Here is a 23839-nt window from a genome sequence, read left to right as displayed (position 1 = left end):
TATTTTATTTATTTTCACTAGTGGTCATAACATGTTTTTTTTTTTCAAATGGCTTGAATAGAATACAATATAAAAAAGTGATTTCTCCTTTTTTATTTCAAGAATGTAACCGTCTTTCTCATCGGAAATGTTCCTCCCGAGCTCCAAACAATCTGAGCCTTGAGATAAGATAGAGATATTCCTTTATTAGTCCCGCAGTGGGGACATTTGCAATCAGCAGTCAGTCTCCTGATCATAACCTACCAAGATTAGGAGTTCACACTCTTTGCCTTATTTACAGTAACTCTAGTCATCACTATTATGTTTGTAGGCACGATTATCACCAAGTGCAGGACACCATATAACATGGCTGATTTTGTCCACCCCTTTTATGTCAATGAGGATCGACTACATATTAGTTTGATCTGTGTACATAAACTGGCAACTGAATGTTATGTTCCATGCTTATCTTGTTGTCATGAACTACACATGTAGTTTGAATGATTTTAACACCCTCATAAGATATCTATTCACAAAATGTGAAACACTGCACAGTAGTAAACCAGTGGTCAGGTGGTGAACTGGTAATAGTCCTCACAATGTTCGGTACATCTGACAAGAACTGATTATGATGTTGTAATATTGTAGATGTTTGGTTACGTTGTGGAACATCACCGGAGAGAATCTTTTAAAGTAGAATCAGTCCGCAGAGGAGGCAAGTCTCTTCAATGCACATTACTAACTCTACTTCTTCCCGGGAGCCTCTGTGCTTTCTCGCCTCAAGTTTCCATGGATCGTGGCTGTCTTTAGCCGGTCCTGCTGATGCCCCTCCTCTCTACCTCCTTCTGCTGACATGGACCTGGGTTATCAGGATCATGGTCCATGCGGCGTCCACGACCATGTCATATTCATTGAATGTGCTCTAACTCTGTTACATTTCTCATTCTGTACACATGACATATACTGCTTCTGTCCATCCGGGGAGAGGGATCCTCCTCTGTTGCTCTCCCGAAGGTTTCTTCCTTGTGATTTTGGGCAATACAAAATAAACTGAATTGAATTGAATTGGTTATGTTGTGGAACATCACCGGAGAGAATCTTTTAAAGTAGACTCATTCTGGTCACAGAGGAGGCAAGTAGTAGAACAAATCCAAAAAGAGGGCTATATAGTGAATTATTTACACATACAACTATAAATATTTCCAACAAAGTGTAAAATACCCACTAAATGTGTTATTAAATACAATCCACTGGCCTGTTCACGAACTAGACCATCAGATTTATTCAAACTTCACCTGACATCTCATCACCTGAATTAGAGATTAATCCACACAGACAGAACTACAAATCATTTTTGTCAAAAGTTGTGTTCCAGTTTTTTTTCTCAGGGTTCAAAAAGGCACAGATGTCTCTTTGCTCTATAAATGGACCGTTCTTATTACTGTTTGAATCCCACTGACATATTAATCGAGGTCACCATTACATGTGAATCAGATCCAGATAAATAAAAGACTAGTTATATGAAAAACACATTCCAATATTTCATTGCTATCCAGCTGGTAGTAGTTAGAAATGTTGATGAAAGCCCAACAATGAGCCCTGGCTACTGTTTCCAGACAGCAGCCACAATAAAATAGCGCCTCCCTTTGCTCTGCTGCTGCAATTTCCTCCATAATGTGTTGAATGTGCTGCCCACTACTGTTTGAGAAGAACACAAGAGAAACATACACTCAGTTGGCAGTTCCATGCTAAAACTATAGTAAACATTATGGAAGTAATATTGTGACATTTATAATGTCTATCATATACAAGAGTACTCAATATTATAAACACCATATAAACGATTCACCAGCATCATAAACTACCGCCTCCAAACTAAGCATGAAGTTGAATCAACCCTTTTATAAAAGTATGATATATGACAAGACTGTTTTAGACCGCATTAGTTTTTAGCTATAGGTGGAGCGGATTGGTAATCTGATTCTGAAAAATTCAGTTTAGTGTTGTTGTCTTTGCCAAACATTGAAATGGCAAAACTCTTCAGAATTAGTAAGTGGCAATTCAATTCAATTCAGTTTATTTTTTATAACACAAAATCACAAATTTGCCTCAGAGGGCTTTACAAGCTGTACACATGCGACCTCCTCTGTCCCGGGACCTCATATTGATCGGATCAGGAAAAACTCCCCAAAAAACAGAAAAATACCTTTCACGGGGAAAAAGGGAAGAAACCTTCACGAGAGCAACAGAGGAGGATCACTCTCCCCGGATGGACAGCAATAGATGTCAAGTGTTTAAACATTCTCAATTTCAAATGGAAATGTATGTAATCTATCCATGTTTTCATGGATATTAGGATATTCACTAGTACCTGCACTAATAATCACACATAGCTACTGATAGTGTTGATTTGTAGGTTTGTTCGTCACTTCAGGCCCAAAATCCGGATTTTAAAGTAATAATCCTAAAAATGACAACTTCATCCCTGGAGTTTAACCATGGGTGCTAGTTTCATCTTTTCACATTTAATCCATAGTTTATTAAACACTGAAAAAAAATGAGGTATGGGAGAAGAATAACAACATTGTGTGTGCTTAAATAAAGTGCTACTGTTGGACTGAGGGGTTTTGGTTTTATTTATTTTTTTGAATCAATGCTCATCTATCGGAAGAAGAAAAAAAACAGAACTGTAAATGAGCCCAAGTTTCCTTCAAAGTCTGTTTTCATGTTTTATCCTCAGCCAGGCATTAAAACGGGACTTGTGTGATTTCCCTTTTTTATATACATATTATGAGCATTGTTGGAGGTCGCCTGTGAAAGAAGATTGTCATTGCCAATGCATTTCATAAGAACATGTTCCCTTGATGAGTCCATCATCGTATTAACATGCCCGACATGAGCAACTCAAAAGCTCACTAGATGGCGCTGTTCTCAACATGCACACATGTTCGTGCCTCCTGGTGGGACGGCCTGTTTGCATCATTGATGGTTCAGCTAAATGTCTACTGTGCTCTACAAGGAAACCAACTCAACAGACACACTTCCTTTTTTGAGATATTTATTCTTAAAAATGAGTCAGGGATCTTTGAATTGCTTCACTAGTATCCGTCCTGACGTGGGCTTCGTTCACCACCTCCCACGTTATATAGAGAATTCATGCAGCTGTGCAGTACGCCATCAACGCTCTACGGTGATCCTAATAGTTTAAAGCTTTGTCACAGAGAAATCAAAAGCTGCAATGGTTTTCAATATATTGATATGGATAATAATTGCATAGGATAATAGCCATGCTGTACAATACACATGATTATAAAACAATATGTTAGAATTATAAGTACAGATTTCCTAAAATCGGTTTATACAGTTTTTCATTATCCTCAACATGTAAGTGCATCATATCATATGAATAGTCTTTATATTAATGGTGATCTGATACATAGTTGTAATGATTTAATACATACATTAAAGTAAATCTTATTCAAATTTAGAGGGACGTTGCAAAGCCCTTAAAATGCAATAGATATTTTCTGATAAAATGGTATGCAGTGGTATGATAAAAACTGTACTCGACTGTCCAACCAGATAATGGTGGCATTCATTTTACATTGCCAAGTTTTGTTTTTCCTCTAGAACATACAATACAGATTATCTAAATTAAGCCACGCTCAGAGAAAAGAGCAACAACAAAAAAGCCATTTCTGTATCAAACAGAAGGTCAACATCTTGCATGCATTATTTTAGAAGCAGTAAAAATGTAAAATTAGTGGATAAGAGGGAAAAAAAAAACTTTAACATCAACAACTGCATGCAGCAACAATGGTTATAATGTTAGCATTTTCATAATCCATATTCGCACCCTCACACAATAAAATCATAAGGCATGCCTCATTGAACTCCTCCACAACATACTTGTCATGGCAGATACATCCTCTGAACAACTGGTATGGATTCCCTTCTTGTTTACCTTCATATGGTCAATACATGTGAAATGAAACCTGCAAATAAAAAACATTCACCTCATTAGATCAGTCTGATAGTAATCGTATTTGGGTTGAGCATTCAGTGATACGATCATATGGTGTTTTGTAACTTGTGGCCACAGGCTTGTGATACATATTCATCAGCAGGCTTCCTCTCAATAATGCAATACTTACTCAGCAGACGGGCTGCTCAGTTTGTATTCCTCTGGCGGAGATTCTTGTCTTTGTGGTTGTTGGTTGAATTAGTTTTGCTGTAGCAGGAAGCAAACAACACTATCAATTCATACCTCAAATAAAAGCAGGAAAATGATTGGCAGAAAATAATTTGATCCAATTTCGAATAACCGTTAAATAATTGCAGTCATTTATCTACTAAAAACACAAAATATGTGCTTTTCTCTAGCCATGTACATACTAATTCAATTAAGAAAAGAAAAAAAACTAAACCGTGGATTAAATGGGGCTCTTCACTGATTTTACACATAGTTATTCAGCCAGTGGGAACAGTTGCATGTCTTCTGTGGCTAAGGGAGCTTTATAAAGTCTGAGAAGATCCATCAGTGAATCAATAATGAAAAAAGTACTTTAGTTCAGCTCTAGTGTACACTGAATGAACGTAAACTATACGTTTCACTCAGTTACATACTTCATTCAAAAATGTGTATCCTTTAATAACCATTCAAGTCCCTTGTTTATAACCAGCATAGAGACCTTTAATAGATGGTTTATAATACACTATAATGTAGTTGTAAGCAGCTATAAGAACATTTCTAAACAATAATGATTGTTAATATTGGTCAATAATTATAACTTATCCGTGGCGATATACATTTTATAATCATAAAAACTGTGTTTTATGACATCTTCATTTATTTTCTTTTTATACACCTGCCTCCTTAAGAGTGCCCATGGGAGGAGTTATAGTTGTTGACAAATATATATTTACACTTATTCCTGCTTACAACTGCATTACAGTGTGTTATCAACCATTTATTAAATGTTTGCATACTGCGTATGACTGATAATATGTTAAGTTAAAGAAGTCTTAAAATCATTTTTAAGTTTTAGAGCATCATGGGCAGGGCTTTACTCATGAGGATAATTTAGATGGTAACTTGTTATCGACGGCAAAACATGTCGGTGCTTGGCTCATTATATTTCCCTGTGATTTATATGAATGCAGCAAAACACTATCGCATGATGCTCCCAGTTATTTGTGACCCAGATTTGGGGTGTACTGTACACTGAGCTCAGGAGTGGATGCATTATGATAAGATACAACAAAGCACACAATATCAAGATAAACACAGATTATTGAAGTTTTTGAAGGTAAATAGTTTCTACTTACACTGGACCTGTAGGGTCATCATCTGATGCAACAAGGGAAAATATGGAGAGATGAAGACCACAAAATAAAATAATCGCAAGAATGTTACACACGTTAATGAATTGACAACTCCTTTTTTGTTTTTTACAGAAAGCACAAAGCATTAAGAACAGTAAGTTGTGATTTGACACATGGTGCACTTCAGGTTTACAATACTTTTTATGTTTTAACTGTACGACCTGTGCAGATTGCCCTATGGGATGAAAACATAGCCCAGATGAGGGAACAAAATAATAAACAGGCCGTCATGCCGCAGGAAGAAACACCTCATGAAGTCACTCACAAAACACAAAGTGCAGTACAAATCCAGCACAACACCACATTTACACAATTATATCTAGACAAAATTCAATTTTAAAAACAAATAATGTCATGCACAGACAAGCAGCGCTCACAAAGAACAGCTGTTTACTCAAAGAGATTAGTGAGGAGCAGCTCCATTAATATCAGCCCTCTACTGAGGGTAATACAGTCATTGAAGCAGTAGTCAAGCAGTAGCAGCAGAAATGACTAACAGGGACTTGAATGCCAGCTCACTGCTGCGGTTTGATGCAAAAACATGGAGTTCCCGTTTGTAAATAAAATCTTAAAAACGGAAGATTTTGAAGGACATTTGACACGAATGTTGAGGCTGAACAGAGCTGTGTACTGTGCTGTGAACTGGAAGGAGATGAGGCTGAATGCTTATTAAAATTCATGAAGCATGCAAAGGCTCACACTTACCACAAACATGGTTTAGGTTATGCAATTTGGGGAGAAGGGGAACAATCTGTTAAAATATTCAACAGCTGAAGCTAACCTATGTAAAATATGAAGTATTAACATTTCATGTAAGAATTTGCTGAATGATTGACGCAATCTACATCCATTTTGTGAGACTGTGCGGATTCTCAAGGTGAATTAAACACCATGTAATGTACCATAATGACGATATATTTCTGTTCAGCGTCACAAACTGATTGAATGTCACAGCTCTAGACTGTCAGTCATTCGCTGCACATTGCATCTAATCAGCATGTGACAACATCAAAATTCAGTTTGAGAAGAAAAGGTCACTCAAATACCATTGATGAATAATTTATGATATAGCTCAACTCTTGGAAATGGAGCACTCAGTAGTATTAGAAAATCCTGAGCTGGCATCCACAGATTATATAGCTAAATGATGTGTCTTGTGGTTAAGCTTGCAGCAGCATGGGGACGGCACAAGGTCCCTGGAAAGCCGTTAATAATTGAAACTGTCCACCACTGCAAAACTGCAGTATCATATTCCTCATGAATATTAAATGCATGAAATTGTCCTGGCAAGGTGTGACCTCCTGCAACTGTGTCTGTATGTTGGGTCAACCTCGCCAGACTGAATTATTGAATGCCGGCACAGCACTGTGTCAGGTGACTCGGTTAGTGTCTCCTGCTAAGGAGGAATGACTTAAGCGGGCACCGAACAATAAAGTGTGCCTCATTGCCCAACACCACACCGACAGGGGTTTTCGGATGAAAAAAGACTCAACAGGAAAGATCCATGTCAGCTCCGAGCAATAAAATCAGTCTCTCCTCAGATATATAAAAAAAAACGCTGGAATAATAACAGTAGAATAATAACAGTCCTAAGCGCCTCCGCTGGTGACTCACCGTCTTGTAAATCGTCTGGCTTCTTGCGCTTCTCATAAATAACGATGATGACGATCAGGATGATGATCTCGGCCAACACCCCCAGAAGAGGCCATAAGGGGGCCAAGTAACTGCGAACCCTCAGCACGATCTTCTCGTCGCGGGTGCCGAGCATGTTGGTGGCATTGCAGTGGTACTCGCCCGGATCCACGTTAATGTCCAGGTCGACAATGTTGAGCTCAGTGTAGTTGTCTCTGCTGCTGATGAAGAAACGTCCGCTTGAGTTGTCAATTTCCTGTTGAGGGGGAAGAAAGAAATGTCCTTCATGATGTTTGACGGTGATTGTGTTTTCATGGACGGATTTGCTTTAACATTCTAGTTTAGGCCATGAGGTTTAAATACAGTATTTCAGGCTATATAACAGGACTTTATAGACTGGCTCCTACATTTTATTTATGTTGAATATATCAGGGAGTGCACTGAATAATATTCATAACACATACCCGGGGAATGCCGTTGTCTAACTTACGCCAGGTCCAGACAGGGTGAGGGTAGCCCACAGACTTACAGTAGAGTACAGCAAGTTGGCCCTCATTCTTATTCTCACTGCGCTTGTGTCCTGTAATGTCAGGAGCAGCTAAAACAAAATAACAGAGATCAGGCGTTACAATACATTCAAGAAATTCACAAAGATAAAGTGTTACAGGTCTACTGTGAATTCAGTGATTCATAATTGTAGGTATAGTAATGAGGGTAAATAGGTTACACATTTGTGCTTTTCATTATGTAAGAAGAAACAGATAAAACATAATATCGTTTTTATTGCATCCTCAATAAGTAAGCAATGCTTATAGAAAAAGTCTTTAACTGTTCAGATCGTAAAAAATAATAATGACTACTTTTTAAGCAAAATACACAAAGCACTTCCCGGATTTAAGAAGATGACAGAAAATATAATTGCCATTAAAACAGCTACAGAAGGGTAAAAATAATGTACCCAACAAGATTGTAAATCTTTTTTCTTTACGGATGAAAAGAAATGCCCCGTAAAATACAAGCAAACAAAATCCAATTTGCCAGAATAGCGATGCGTGTGACAGCAGATTTTAACGTTGACATAATCCCTTGCCATCAGACAAACAAGACACCATCTGCTGCCACTGAGCCGGCGTTGGTTAGATGGAGGTGTCAAGGGCGCAGGCCGCCCCCTGAGCAGTGAGCAGAGCCGTTTGAAATCACAGGTCCTCACATGACAGCGCTGCTAGTGCTCAAGGCCATTCGGGGCCATTTTTATCAGAGGCATCTCTAATGTGGCCTTGAAACTGACAAAAGAAACGCCTGCAGCTCACAAATCAACACCTACATTTAACTTCTATGGTGGCGTTTGCTGGAGGAGCCATCTCGAAGGTGTAGACACACATGTACCATCCGGCGGCGTCTCCTCTTGGTTTTTTCAGCCTGCAGAGAAGAAACACACCTCACGTGAACCCACAACAGGCTGCAGAACTCTGAGTTTAACGCACACCCATACGCACACAGAAGTTATATAAAGTTTGCTGTGACGCCTACGTGTACTCAGTGTTCCTGTTTGGGCTGCGTGTTTCCGCAATCTCCTCCCCGTTCTTCATCCAGTAGCTCTCCTGGTGCTCGCTGTGGGCGCTGGTCAGGTTGCACTGCAGTAAGTAAGAGTCGCCTTCCACAGGAAGTGTGGTGTGTTCAGAGGTCGAAATGGATGGCTCTGTAAGAGAGACACAGATCAGCTTCGACAGAAGTGATGTTTGCTGGGACTCGTGGGTGGAGGGTGTGTTGGACGATGTAAACGCATAAATGGTTCAGACAGACACCACAGCCAGCCACACTTTATACAATATAGCACAGGAATAGAGTTGTGAAGTGGGAGGAGTTATTTCGGGCATCCAGGGTTCCTTAAGTAGAAGTCCTTTTTCTGTGTTGTTAGGTGACTGGGAAGTGGGAGCACTTCCAAGGTTTGAATGAAACTCCCTCGGTTGAATCATTGTTATAAAAGATGTCCAACTGTATTAGAAAATGTCTGGTTCTTTAATAAAACGTTAAGCTACAAGCTTGTGTACATACATTTTTGATACTCTGAGCTACAGAAACATTTCGGTCTGTACCAAAAAAAGTGTTGAGATTAAACACCCAAATTCTGCACGCGCACATTGTAATTTCAATCTATATTTGTGCATTTCAGATTTTGGTAGAATAGCATGCCTCTGAATGTTTGCTGCTAGTGAGCAAACAACAAACAAGTGTTATCATTCATAAGATTCATAAATAACAAGGTCACTAAATATTGTTAAACTTTGCGAGCGGAAGTATCAGTAGGCAAAATGTTACATTTTAGAAACACAGAAATAATGCAGATTACAATTTTATTTTTTGAAATTGAATATAATGATGTATAGTTCACAGAAATGAGAGGCTGAGAGCGAAAGGGAGAGACAAATCAAGTAATGGGAAATGGAGAATAAGAGGAGACTGAAGCTTAAAGGTAATATCGATTAAAAGGGATGAGCACAAAATACTACTCAACTAACTCTGCAGGTACAAGTACATAAAGACTAGTTGGCGGCATCTATGAAGGATGCTAGAGGCCCTCTGGAGAGGTTTGAGGGAGGCTGGATCACAGGAGCTGCTAAGTTTGGTTGGCTAACGGAAGGGAAGATGGTGTTTCCTCTACATTGCCCACTCACTCTGCAGCACTGTTATAGTGGCCTGAGCACGGATCCAGGTGGTGGCTGGATTTTGGTGCAGTTCATTACGTCGCGGGTCATTACTGGCTCTGCATTCATAGGTCCCAGCATCGTCCATCGTAAGGCGAGAGACACCCAACACGCTTGCGCCGTTGGAGCCGTAGGCCGTGCTGATGGACACCCGCTGCTTACGGGCGCCGTCCCACAGCTGCCTGAAGGAATCGGCTCGGTTGATCTCAGAGTACCACCACTGGATTTCCGGGGTGGGGTTTCCCACCACGTCACAATACAGCTCAAAGGTGTCGCCCGTGAGCTTAGTCTCAGAAAACGGGGATTTCACAAAGCCCGCTAGTGGAGGTTGTGGAGGTTTAGGGGACAGCATGTCCAGAGATAAGCCCCCCCAAAAAGGAAAACAGGAGGTGGATAGGAAGGCAAGAAAATAACAGGATAAATTGAATGGGAAGAAGAAAAGGAAAGACAAACAGAAAAAAAGATAATGTGAAATAATAATAAAAAACACTGACAAGACAAATTATCTTAAAGTGAAACAAATGTTGATTTAAGTAAAATAGAAGGAAAAAAGAAAACGTGAAGAAATCTCAAGACTTAAATTAGGCAAATAAAAAAAAAAAGTTTTTTTAATTTGTTGTTTGCATTTAATTGCTGCCAATTCCTTTTCTTTTCAAATCAACTAATAGTTTCAGCTCTAACATACAACCTAAAAGCGTCAAACACAAAACAGTGAAATCTGCATCAAACTGTCTGTCAGGAACGGCCTCATTTGTGGTTTTGGTGAGAGAGAGAGAGACAACCTCAGAACCCATTATTGCTGCTATTTCTAGGGAGCGTTCATTCAATTCTGCTGGGACGTCTTTGTGAGGCTGCTCTCACTTGATTTTGTCCAATTAATGACATCATATAAATTTGGGCCAGGCTCGCACAGCCCTCATATCTAAAAGTCCTCCAAGTGACCTTGACATTTTCAGTACATCTTGCATGTATAATGAAAACAACATTCGTGCTTGCTTATACAATTATTCAGTAATGGGACACAGACACCGGGTCAACCTGTATACTGTTGATTTTACCGGATTGACAGGTCTCCCTCTGAACTGAAAGCAATACGAGTGAAACAATTGATCATGGCTGCACAGATTGGACGGGGAGGAGGAGGAAAAGGGGGGGCTGTAATCATAAGCATGGTCTATAGGCACATTGAGAGGAGATTTATAGAAACGGCAGCTCTGGGTCTCTGAGGAGCGTGTGGGCGCATGGTGATAGACCCCCTCCGTTTCCATAGAAGCACTCTACGGCAACAAAGTGGGAAGAGGAAAAGATGGCCAACCAGACCAGGCAGATAATCACAAGGCAGAAAGACACGTTTGTTTTTTTGTCCAGCTGAAATCATAATCCTGCTGTACGGCCCACAACTGGTACATCAAGACCAGAACATTTACTGGAGGCACAAATAGATTCCTATAGACACACTCAGTTGCCAGTTTATTAGGTAGCCCATATTAAAACTAATGGAGTTCTGCATAACAGTCCTGCAATAAATCCTCCCTTCATGAAGGTGATATTGTTGAATTATATTGCATTATTTTGACAGGTGTTTATTATTTCGCCTCATTGACACTGATGTATGCGACTCTGCATCAGTGTTGTTTATGAGTAGCTTGTTTATAAGTACCAGTAAACAACAGGACTGGGTCTGAAAACCAAAACCAAAACCTCAGCTCTTAACACAGAACTGCTGAGTGACACTTCCTGCCAACTCGGATAGTGTAGATGTGTCAAAAGTGCTGAGCGAGTAGCGCTGTACTGCACACACATGGCTAAATGACAACACTCATGTCAAGTTGAGTTTGTTGTTGTGTGACTCATGTGTGCGATCTTAGAACTATAAAGGCTGCATTGCACTATTCTTTCTTCTCCAACATATCTTAAGCTTTGAATGTTCTAGGCTGCAACATTTTCTTTTTTCAATTTATCCATAAATGATTTAATTACAGGTTTAAACCTCTGATATTTTCTGATGCCTAATTATGTTGTTTATCCCATTTATTTTTCATTTCTATGTTTTCTTTTTTTGTCCACGTCTCACACTTCATTAATTGTATATTATACCGTTTCCAGATTGTTTATTGGTGTTTAAATGACTGTACAGTTTATTCGTTCTGTGTTTCAATATCTATGCTTTGGATATATATATTGGATTTTGTTTATTTTCTTGTTTTCTTGTTGAATATGTGGAAGTAAAACAGACAAAAGCAGTAAATCTTACTCACATCTCACATTGAAGGGAACGTTGTAACCAGAAAACAGCCAAAGTTCAAGTTTGATTTAAAAAAAAAGGGATATATCATCTATACTTGGATGATTAATTGATTATCCAAAAAGTTAGCAATTATTTTTCTGATCATCCACTAATCACTTATACGGCTAATTGTTTCACATCTAACTATGCTATGGTATCGTGTTATTTTCACCACCTTTTAGAGTCCCATACTGCATTTAGCAAGTTAGAAAGCTCTATGTCGTGAAAATAATAAGTAACATAATTTATTAGACTGTAAAGTACTTCTCTCCAATCAGACACTTTGATGTTTTAGTAAGGACTAATTAAAATGTGCCTTTCAGCCACATCCTGTCAGCCCCTTTTTACTGTAAACTGACAGAATGGTTAATATAGTTATTGTACCAGAAAATAGGACATACATGCTCAACTTCATAACCATAACCATAACCATAACCTTTATAACTATACTTTGAATTATTACTGGTGACTGACTTGAGTTTATATTGACGCTAATGTCTGTACATTATTCAAACATAATGTACATAAATCTGACAACAGAAGGCCTGTGGAATATTCATGTGTCTTTCCTTACAGATATTTTCTCTATATCTTCCATGAATCCATTTAACCCAGTGTGATATCATGTGATTCTAGCCACTGCACTGTCCCAAGTACTGCAGCAATACATATTGAGTAGCTATTTGGTTGCTAAATGAATATGCCATCAGTCCTGATGAACAGAGACAACTATAAGGCATTATTGCATATATTTACATGCTGGTTTTAAAAGGGAGTATTGACATTTTCCACAAGTGACATTGTGATCTGACGTTTAAAGAAAATAAAAGTGATTTTGATGACAGAAATGCAAATTGCAACAGAAACGGTTGATAGAAAAATAATCTGCAGCATTTTTGATAAAGTCTTTTTTTCTGTCATTGTATTGATCAAACAATGAATCAACAAATTGAAAAGTAAACATCGGAATAATCAATTAAAATAATCAATATTTGTAGCCCCACCGCACATTATTCAGACGGGGGCTTATAATTTAAAGCTTGTGATGTATGGTGTGTATTATATACTTCACTAGATGAACTCTATGTTGATTAAAAAAATCAATTGCATTGCATGTAAGTAACCACTTGTTTGTCAGGATAATTGCACTCTGACCTTTATACAAACAATAATATAGAACACTGATAATTTCCAAAAATTCAAGGATTTAACTTAATTCATTACTGGAGCAACAAACTCCTCCATTTGCTTTGATCCATTCATTAACTGAGACTGCATTTATAGAAGTTTCTGTTGCGGCTTGTGCGTGAAATTTCTAAAAACAATTTTGAATGACATACACAGCCTCCTTGGTAAAAGCCAATCTACTTCAGGTCAAACACACATCCTTAGGGAACTTTGACAGGAATAGCTTCACAAGTGAGCAGCCATTAGCAGAAACAAATGGCTTCTGGTGAGGCTGGCTGCTGTGGGCATTACAGCATTACCACTCAACTAATGATATATTATCAGTATGTAAAGTATACTGTGGTATTCTTTTAACCATCCATCCTCTCTGGACTCGAAGATGATAAGACAATATCACACTTACTAGCTGTCCGTCAGATAAAAAGGCATTACATTTAGGCCAAACTTTATCCGCTGGCTCGCTGATTAAAGAGGCGATGGAACGAGTGGGTGTGCAGTATAGGAGATGTGTAATGCTTTCCTGCACATGGTAAACTCAAGGGAAGGCCAGAGCTGAATAACTTCTCACTTACTGTTACACAATGTTTGCTAATCTACATAGCAGACTCACAGCATCCACCACTCAGCTGAGACGGGTTTATACTGCCTGTTAACCATTTGGATTTATGAGCAGAGGGGTCAATTGGACCAGTAGGATCGCGCTGAGTGAGAAATCAATTCCATTCTGCAGTGCAGTGCATCGCATCTCAGCAAAGAGTTAACAGATCCACTCTTGCAAGAGGACATTAAAGCCATGGTCTCAGTGCAGCATCTCCGCTCTATAAATAGAAGCATGCAGCAAAATGGACTGGTGCTATTTACAGCACTTCTGAGGTCCAACATCTAATTACATACATGTTGTGCTCGGTCTCAAGGACCTGGACGGATGCAGGGAATTATCTCACGCTGTAGGAGGGGAATTGGAGATGCACTGCTGGATACTGAATTCCTGAGCCATATCCTGACATACCTGGGCAGACCCACGCGTGACAGCAGGAGGATTGTGTGAGAACCAATCCTTATAAAGGAGAGCATGGCAGATTTCGAACTTCAGTGTGACTCCATTTCCCTATCCACCTTTTTTCTGCTCTGCTCCAACCTAAGGAGCAGAACTTGTCCTTGCTGCAATCAGCAACGGTTCATGTATGCAGCTCCACACTTCAAAAGGACATTTTAGGGACACGGGCCTCCGTGTGGCCCACTTTCGTCCAACGAATAGGCTAATTGTTTATTTACCCTTCATTTCAAATGCACAGAATGCCAATTTAAAAAAAGGACTTTATTCGACTAATAGCAGTGTATTACAGTGTAACATTAAGGTATTATGTAATGAAACCTGGTGGCTGGTGAGATATCCCTGATGGACAAACGTTCCTAAGAAAAGACAGGTCTTGTAATAATTCATTTTAAAAAAAAAAATGCCCCACTGCAGAAATGCAGGCGACATCCCTCCCTAAAAAGCACCGCATTTTTGCCATGACGTGAGAGTATACTGCAGTGTAGTTTCTAAGAGAAGAGCTCGTTTCCTACCGTTCTGAGAGGAGACGGACTGCAGCATCAGGGCTCCGAGTATCGCCATCGAGAAGGACATGACTGCAGCTCTTCGTTTGCCAGGTATCATCTTCGGAGACGGGGTGGGATGGGGGGGAGGGGGGTCGAAAAATGCCGGTAGTGGAGCGCTAAGGTGACCTGAGCGGGATGCGGTGCTGCGGGGTGGATTCGCCGAGGCTCTCACCTCCACACACTCCAAGCGTATCACGCAGAGACGAGAGTGTCGCTAGGTAGACCAGCAGGAGCCCTTCGCTAGCTACCTGTGCAGCTCTCTGCTGTCAGCCCGGTGCAGCAAGGGAACCACCTTTTTTCTTTTTTTTCCTCCTCCTCTTTTTTTTTTTAACCACCAGTTTAATCTTAAATCCCGCGAGATCTTGGAGGAGCGCGTACAAGCGGGTACATCACACACCGTCCCGTCATAAAGTAGAGCAGGAATCAATTATATTATTAAAATAGACAAGATGGACGCTATTATTTCTCAGCCAGGTTTTTTTTTTACATGGTCATTTAACAATGAAACCCACGTGGGAAAATTGCTTGGAAGCACATTAACTCATAGTTGAGAGATACTTCCGCCGTGGTTTTCCCGCAATTTACCAGCGCAATGGAACGCTACGTGAGTTCTTTTTGAGTGATCTGCCAACCAATTCAGAACGAAATTCTCAGATATTGATACAACTGTAACGACACCCAGAGCTTAACAAACCGCTACTAGGCCTGAAACCGTGGGTCAAGCAGTCTCTCAGTTTGACTTAAGCCATGACCTTAACAGCACCTGGGGCTTTAAGAAGTAATCCTATTTCTCTTTGAGCTAATATAGGGTAACGACCGCCTCACGCACCTCCGACACAGTTACTGTGTTCCTAAACTAAATTGAGCCTGTTAAGTGGCCTAAACATACTTTACTTGTGGTCAGTGGTCAATGTCATTGGAAGCATTTCATACTCATTAGTTGTGACTAACTGGATATGGATTCTGTGCAACTCGTTGTTACGCATATGCAGCAAAAATAAAGCAAAGTGAACGAACTGGAACATAGGTTGCTGATAATGCAATAGTGCATCCATTCCACGTAATTGATAGGCAAAGGTCCAGAAGAAACACAAAATGCAAAAGAATAGAGGAGGAAGAAGAACTGCTTTGTACTGCTATGAATATTACAAGCAGGTCTTGGGGTGAGATTCAGTGCCTTGCTTTTGTAATCAATTAAGTAAATTACTTATTTCTTCCTTTTTTTCAAATATGATGCAGTATGTGTAATAATGAAATTATTGGAGAAAAAAAAAATATATATATATACATTTCTGCAAATAGGCCCTGAGAGGAAAGTGAGAAAAAATATTCTAGTGATTAATTTTCTATGTCTAATCGAAATGGTTTTCTCTCATGGGTCATTCAATAATTGTTTCCCATTTGTTTAACAGTGGAGAAAAAAAAATAGGTTTGGCAGAATGCTTTTGTTCGGATAATTTTGTGTTTGTTGTTGTAATACTAATTTCAGCCACAAACGGCTGAAGTGAGCACCTACCATACCCCAAATAAGACTAAAAGCATTCATGTTTTCTTCCACATGTTTTCATTTTTTCATTCACTCTAAAGACAAAATAGGTATATCGTGTGTTAGCAGGTTATGTAAAATTACTGCCATGTCTTTCTTTTTGCAGAAAAGTATTTTAATAACCGCTAATCTGCTGTTATGGAAAACATGAAATCTTAAAATCCTTCAGATCCTGACCAAAAAATATTCACCAGCCAAGATTTCACCTGGCAATGTTTTTTTTTTTTCCCACAGATAAAAACAAAATTGAAGGAACTTAAAAAGATTATCCTAGCCTGACCTGACACTGAAATATATTAAAGCTCTCTTCAAAGCCAGCAGAGACAGAGACAAAAACAATCTTGATACATTTCAGTTCAGTTAACCAGTGGAAAATATTGTAAATATAGCATGCACTTGAACTGGAATGATTATTTTAGATGGGCCTTTCTTTAAGGTGACTAAAATGTGTTTTTCTGCTGTCTCCATCCACAGCAGTACATTTCTTTCCTCCCATTCCGGCAATCCTGTCTACTTCTCCAAACTGACCATACCGCAGGTAAAACACAGATTATGGTTGAGTACCTCACATAATCCCACTTCAAAACACCCAAACTATCTCTTCAATATTCACATTAAAAGTTATATATTATCAAACACATGTTCCTTATCTATGATCTGTTAACAAAAAACATTATGATAAATAGACTGAAACAGTGCAAAGCCAACTGCCATTGACAGTTATATGATAGTTAGACTTTCTGTCAGTTATATCACTTTGCAAAGACAGTTGTTGAACATATTGCACTTGCTGAATGGGTAATACTTTTTTGGATTTTTATTAACAGGGACAGTGAACATTAATCAACATGTTCTACCTAAATGTGCCAGAGTTAGCTGGAGAGCAACTTTTCGTCTAGTCCTTGGGCAGGTTATTACAATTTAGTGACCTATCGGTACAATTACACAGCAAACACTGTAGTAGAACATTGTACAGCACAATGCAACACATTACTATACAATATAATAAAATACATTGAGGTAGTATGATGTAAGTATGATTAGTGCTTTCTCGTCACTCAGTAGGAAGACCGTTCCAGTAGTGGGGGCTCTGACTGAGAAGTCTGTATTGTACCACACAGTGCCCTCTGGTGTTTGTCCATTACTATTGTCCGTTTCTCATTTCCCATTCCATCATTAATTACTCCAATAAAAAAAATCTGCTTTAGCCTTCCTATGTAACTTACTACCTTTTTTCGTGTGCTCTTTTCACCACAACATCTCTCTCTTTCATTTGTCACCAGAGGGCGTAAATGAGCCATGATAAAGGGTTCTTTTGTCTATGTTTGTACTGCACATTCTTTGTAAATGAGGATATTACTTTGTTTATGGTAGTCACAAAAGTAGTACGGTTATCATAATTTTCGCTAGACAGAAGAATAGACCAATCAATCTGTTTTAGAGTAGTTTCAAAGTATTCATTTAGGTTTTTGGAATTCTCTGGCAATATTGTTTTGTTTTTAGAGTGTTTTCAAACCAGTAAGGTGAGTTGTGATATGTGGTACTAACAAACCTGTTAGACGGTTATGAGATTTTGTCATTCTCTCAGGTCTGTTCATAAACATCCACTCAATGTGTGTCTGGGAGGAGTTGGTTATTACTGTTGGTCCTTGCACCAGTTGAGTAAGATTTAATTGGTTTGTTATCTTCTTAAGTTTCTTCCTATCTTTCAGAATGCGTTCTAGAAGTTCATAAAACAAATTGTTACTAGATGGTGGTCGATATAAAAAAGAACAAGGAGAGACATTGAAACATTCAACCCAATACATTCCAGATCTGTTCCATACGTCCTTTAAATTAGATTGCGTTTGATTGTCTCTTTAACATTAATTAACAATCCTCTTCCTTTACCCTTGATCCTATACACATTGTACCATGAGACATTAAAAGCAGCCATGGGATAAAGTTTGTTTTGCCATGTTTCTGTGATGTTGATAAAATCCAAGTTAGAGTCAGCCATTAATTGTTTCAGTTGATTGATCTTTAAGACAATGCTGTGGCAATTTAATGCCGGCCTAATAATACTTTCGAGAACTATTGGGTTAATGTTGGTAAATCTTACATTTTGCACACAAAACCAACATTTTATTTTTCATGTCATTCATGTTTAACTTTTTTCCCATCTAAAACAATTTTCCACAGTAACCGTACAATTGAAATGCAGGTGAATGTTACCAGCAACACAACTGCCAACAAAGCAGCAATGACATCAATACAGTTGTAAACAAACCAGGACATTTTGGTGGACTGAGTCTGCAGATGACGGGCTCCTTTATGTCTGATGACGTATTCTATCCAAAACACTGCCTGGTCCAGTGGTTTCATGGGCTGATCTCTGTTCAGCCTTGAGAGCCTTTGCATGTTTTCCTTGTAAGAGGGATTGTAAAGAGCCGTCTTGAGGGCATCTGCAAAGATGTGCCTGTCAAGCTCTGCAATATCAACAATCACAGCTCCTCCCTTTGCTCTGATTCTGGAGAGGTTATCAGGCTGATCAAAGAATAAAGGAAGTCCAACGACAGGAACTCCGTGGTAAATTGCCTCCTGAACCCCGTTAGTGCCTCCATGGGTCACAAACACTCGCATCTTGGGATGTCCTAAGAGGTCTTTCTGTGGCAGCCAGTTGACCAATAATGTGTTGTTGCCCAGGTTGGCTGGCCTTTGTCCCAGATACCTCCATACAACCTTCTGAGGCAGCTGGGCAAACGCTGCAGCAATCTCCTCGGCGACATCTTGAGGGAGCTTCCCGACTAAAGTCCCTAAAGTCATCATAATGACCCCGTGATCTCCAGAGCTCTGGACAAACTCCTCCAAGTCAGCAGGGAGTGGCTTTGAGGGCTTGCACTGAAATCCACCCATGTAGATTATGTTTGGCATTGTTGGACGTGGAAATTCAAAGACAAAATCGTTCCTCATAAGCCAGATATCTGCATCCAGAAAAAACGTTGAGTAATCCACATCTGGACCAAAGTACTTTTTAACTATTGGTTTGTAATTAGGTTCTGCAATGGATGACATTGTGAACATCCCCAAGTTATAACTCAAAACATTCTTTATTCTTTGTGGGAAGGTCATCTTATCTGTCAACTCTGTTGCAGTGAAAGGGATGTATGACAAAGGTGAGGGGGCAAGAAGGAAATGAGCTTCACCTTGAATGGTCCACCTGACATTGAAAACAAGAGGAACTTGGAGCCGACGTGCCAGCATTGCTCCGACACCGACACCAGGGTCAGTCAAAACCACATCATATTTGGCTTCATGGAAAGATTGCATCAGGCGTTCATCTTCAAACATCTGAACAACAACTTCACTCATTCCCTTGTGGAGCTTAGAGAACTGGTCTACAACCAGCATCTCGATCTGAATATGTGACCAGATTTTAGACCAAGAAGATGCATGTCTACCCTGAAGACGGATCTCCAGCTGTCGAGACAAGAAGGCTTCAAAGTATTTTTGCTCAAATCCACCAGGGCTGGGAATAGTGACTGAAGTGTAGAGAGGAGACTTTTCACTGATGTACCAGCTATCGGACGGCCGAACCACAGTGACCTCGTGGCCTTTGGCATGCAGCTCCTCGATGAGTACTTTCATATTTATCCAATGGCTTCCGTCCAATGGGAACACCAGGATTTTGCCCCCAGATGCACTGGAGAGTTGAATCAAGAGTAGAGCAAAGGTGATCAGAGACGAGGGAAGCGCCTTCATGATGACGTCACTCAGAGACCTACAAATCGCACAAAAGGAGATTAGCATGCACATTTGTGTATTTACAATCATGAAATGCAAGTATGTTTACTGCTGTACTTGAGCACAGTTTTGAGGTACTTGTACTCTGTAATTTGATGCTACTTTATACTTATGTTCAACGACATTTCCGAGGGAAATATTGCAAAATAACTAACTCCAGTACTATACTTTTAATTTATATTTACTTAAGATTAATGTCCCCTCTATAAATGTCTCAGATGGCCTCATTTATATAACAGATTGAGGCCAAAATACACAACAAATTAAATAACATTTTTAAACACAAGTTGATAGCCTGTTAATAAATATTATCTTCTGAACTTGTTGAACTTTACACAAACAGTACACACAACTACCAAGGTTTGCACTGACAATGTTTCAACTAAACACACACTACATGGATGTTTTACTTTACGTGTGCATAACAGAGCTTTTTATTAACACTTACCTAAATCCACAGATACAGGAAAGTCAATCCAACTTCAAATTGTCAGTTCAACGACTGTATGTGTTATTCAATAAATGTCTGTGACAGTTGGAAAGACAGTTGCTGAACGAACCTCCTGGTCTGTCCTTCAGTTTTATGACTGGCCGGCATGTGGTAACATGTACTATGAACAGTTATGTTGTATAAGAAGGTGTGTACTCATCACATGTTGCATTCAGGGGATAAACCAGGTCAAAGAATGTTTGAGCTGAATACTTTTCAGGGAGTTGTAGATGTACAGTTACACAATCTTCAAATTCAATAAGCAAAGAAAACATGAACATTTGAAGAAATGTATTACTTTGTGTTTTAATGCCCTGTGAATCAATTCAAGGCCCCTAAGATTTGTCTTGGGACATTGTTGGGGGGTCCTGAATCTACACATAAATAATGTTTAAAGAAAAGAATTACAGTACTGTATCACTAAACATGTGGATGGGTCTGTTTCCTGACAGACTGCATAAAGTCTGCTCTGTTTGGAGCTCTGAATAACTGAGCGGTACAATCCAACTGTGCTCAAAATGTACAAACAGTCTAGTTTGTACACGCTCAAAGTGACCATTTACGAGCACACCCTGACGTCAGCTTAAAAGAAGAAAACATGAACTCAAGCTGCTGCTTAGCAAACGTGCTAAAACAGAGCTTTCCAAACAGAGGCTGAATATGAAAAGTGAAATATTCAGACAGACAGTATGAGACAAATAAAGATTATTTTGAACAGCAAAGCCAAACCCAAAATAAAATATGCACTTGGAAAGAAGCCTAATACTACATAACAAATATGGCGTTTCTTTCAAATAATCCAACTATCCATTCAGGAAATGAAATCACAAACTTTTCCCCGGGAATATGCACCAACATTAATGGTTTGTATGAGTGGCATTTAACAATGTTACAGGTCATAAACCACAGAACAGCGCATCACCCATTGTAAATAAATAGAACAAATTACAATGAAGTAATACACCAAATCAAATTTCAGGATATTCTCTTACCAAGTACTTAAATTCGGGGGGAACACAAATGTAATTATTAAAAACCTCAAATCCAAAAGTAGCCGACAAAAGTAAAGCACATTATAAAATCCGACTGATGTCGCTGTGTTAAAAGTTCACAGGTTCACTTTTTTCTTTCACAAACTAAATATGATCTCATCTTGATTATTTATGGTTAATTTGGTGTTCAGTTATAGATGTATTTTTAAATTACTTTGAGTTTGATGGTCAGTTTGAGATTAATATAGTGTTATTATTTAGGTACATCTTAATTTGAGTTTGATGTTGCGTGATCCAGATTTGTTTATTTTGGTATTATTTATTTGACTTAAATGTTCAGTTCACCGGTTCTCCAGTTTGTACAGTCTGTAACAAAGTCAAAGATTGTTTATTCAGGGAGGGAGGGTTGGCCGCGTAATGAGCTATCAGCCTTTCCCTGCTCCAAACTCATTATTACATCGGTCTATAAATATCCTCTATCGGGGCATTTAACAGTAACAATAAACATGAAGTACAATTCTCTGTCCTTTTTTTTACTGTCCTTTAAGATCAAGCTCAGTGTTTTTTCTTTGTACCTTAAACTCAGGTTGAGGAGGAAAATAAACAAAGAAAATGCAGAACTCTGACAAAATAACAAACCAAATCAAATAAAACCAATATCCATATCGGTAACTTAGTGTGTGTGGAGTGTGGTGCGATCACGGTGCTTATCTGTGCAACGTGATGAAGATTGTGGAGTGAATCAGTACTGTTGACTGGTGAGATGCTCCTCTGCACACCTGCTGTGCGTCCTCGGCTCGTCTTCTTTAAGTCCTCTGCTTGTCTGTCGTATGTCCACCTGCACTTTGCACAACCAGCAGTCTCGTTCTGTCCAGAAATATATAATCTGCTCAATTTGATTATCCTCTTTTTTTGATGAAAGTATTACCAGATACGGAACAAATATCACTCAAGATTACTATACATTCAATCCTCTTAGCTTCTGCACATGTAAATCCCGGCACTAGCATACCACACTGCCCTCCATTCCTTCTAATTATGCATTAGCTAATTCAACTCATATCATACAAAAGTTAGTTATTGGTTGTTGTTGTTTTTATATGTTTTCTCAATAAAACACACAACTCAGGTTAATGACATGAATTCTTACCAAGAGAACCTTTCATACTCTCACAGAAAATTCATTTAGCTATGTTAGCTGTGTTAGCTGTGTTAGTTATGTTAGCAATGTTAGCTGGCACAGAATGGTGAATACGCCTCTGGAGAATAGAATACTGTTAATGCGTGCTAATTATTGGATGCCTGGTGTAGCCTCCGGAAGAACTCAGTCCGACAACTTCTCTCGTTCTATATATTTATTTACTAAATGATCACAAGCAAAGTAGTAAGCACTGCAATTGCAAAAGCAGTGAGTGGTACAGCCAACACGCAGGTTGGGCACAGAACAACTGCCCCACCGACGGAAGTGGGGCCTTTCATACACAGGTTATCGTCACAGGTTCGTCTCGCCTAGTCCTAACATCTGATTCGCTCTATCCTGTCAAGAGGAGGAGAATCCCGTGTTCTCATCTTTTCTCACAAGACTGGAACGTGCAACGACCAGTCTGCTTCCCTAATGTCAATATACTGATAAACAGTTGTGAGTGTTGAAGTGCGCAGGCGTGTGACTGACTTCCCTTGAGAACTGGACATTTTATAGACACAACCACCTCCAGCTGCATAGCTGTGTTATACTGACCTCACTAACCTGAACTCTAATAGACATGAAGAGTAATGGAGAATATCTGCAGAATATAAGTGTAGTGGCCGGCTATGGCCAGGTGAGGGCGCACTGATATATGATGTTGGGATATACGTGGGAGAAGAAGTACTAATAAAGTTGTCGAGTTGCATCCTGATGGTTGTGTCCTTGAGTACCGAGTATATAGGCACAATACATGGTGTCAGAAGCTTGTAACCCGCGACAGACAGAGTCTAATGGTACAGACAACTAGTCGGAGTAGTTTGACGGTGTGGAGAGAAAAGACGGTGACGTGTGGAGCTAGAGAGAAAGTTTGACGGTGAAAGCTAACAACAAGCTAGCGGAAGCTACTAGCGCACAGCATGGATCACATCTTTACCATCCCACCACCGGGACCTTTCGACTTCGAGCCAAGTTCGTGGCCCGCATGGATAAAAAGATTTGAACGCTTCAGGCTTGCTTCTGGATTGAAAGAAAAAGACCAAGCTTACCAGGTGAATTCTCTCATT

The 23839-nt window shown here is 39.4% G+C and overlaps 2 protein-coding genes across 2 annotated transcripts; both read right to left on the bottom strand.

Moving 5' to 3' along the window:
- Positions 1 to 3033: 3033 nt before the first annotated feature.
- On the bottom strand, positions 3034 to 14836 carry nptna (neuroplastin a; the record flags this gene model as incomplete). The annotated part of the gene is made up of 9 exons (XM_079223135.1): positions 3034 to 3974; positions 4134 to 4210; positions 5308 to 5329; positions 6979 to 7252; positions 7461 to 7594; positions 8321 to 8415; positions 8527 to 8695; positions 9672 to 10019; positions 14746 to 14836. 8 exons carry the CDS (start codon positions 14834 to 14836, stop codon positions 4150 to 4152), a joined length of 1194 nt encoding a protein of 397 aa, XP_079079261.1. The 3' UTR covers positions 3034 to 3974; positions 4134 to 4149.
- A 3624-nt stretch (positions 14837 to 18460) lies between these two features.
- Positions 18461 to 20065, bottom strand: LOC306741961 (UDP-glucuronosyltransferase 2A1-like; the record flags this gene model as incomplete). The annotated part of the gene is made up of 1 exon (XM_079224295.1): positions 18461 to 20065. The coding sequence occupies one exon, from the start codon at positions 20063 to 20065 to the stop codon at positions 18461 to 18463; it is 1605 nt and encodes a 534-aa protein (XP_079080421.1).
- Between the last annotated feature and the right edge of the window lie 3774 nt (positions 20066 to 23839).

This window comes from Taurulus bubalis, assembly GCF_910589615.1.
Source record: "Taurulus bubalis genome assembly, chromosome: 9".
Classification (NCBI taxonomy): Eukaryota; Metazoa; Chordata; class Actinopteri; order Perciformes; family Cottidae; genus Taurulus; species Taurulus bubalis.
The sequence above is the reverse complement of the archived record's forward strand: the minus strand, read 5'-3'. Positions and strand labels throughout refer to the sequence as shown.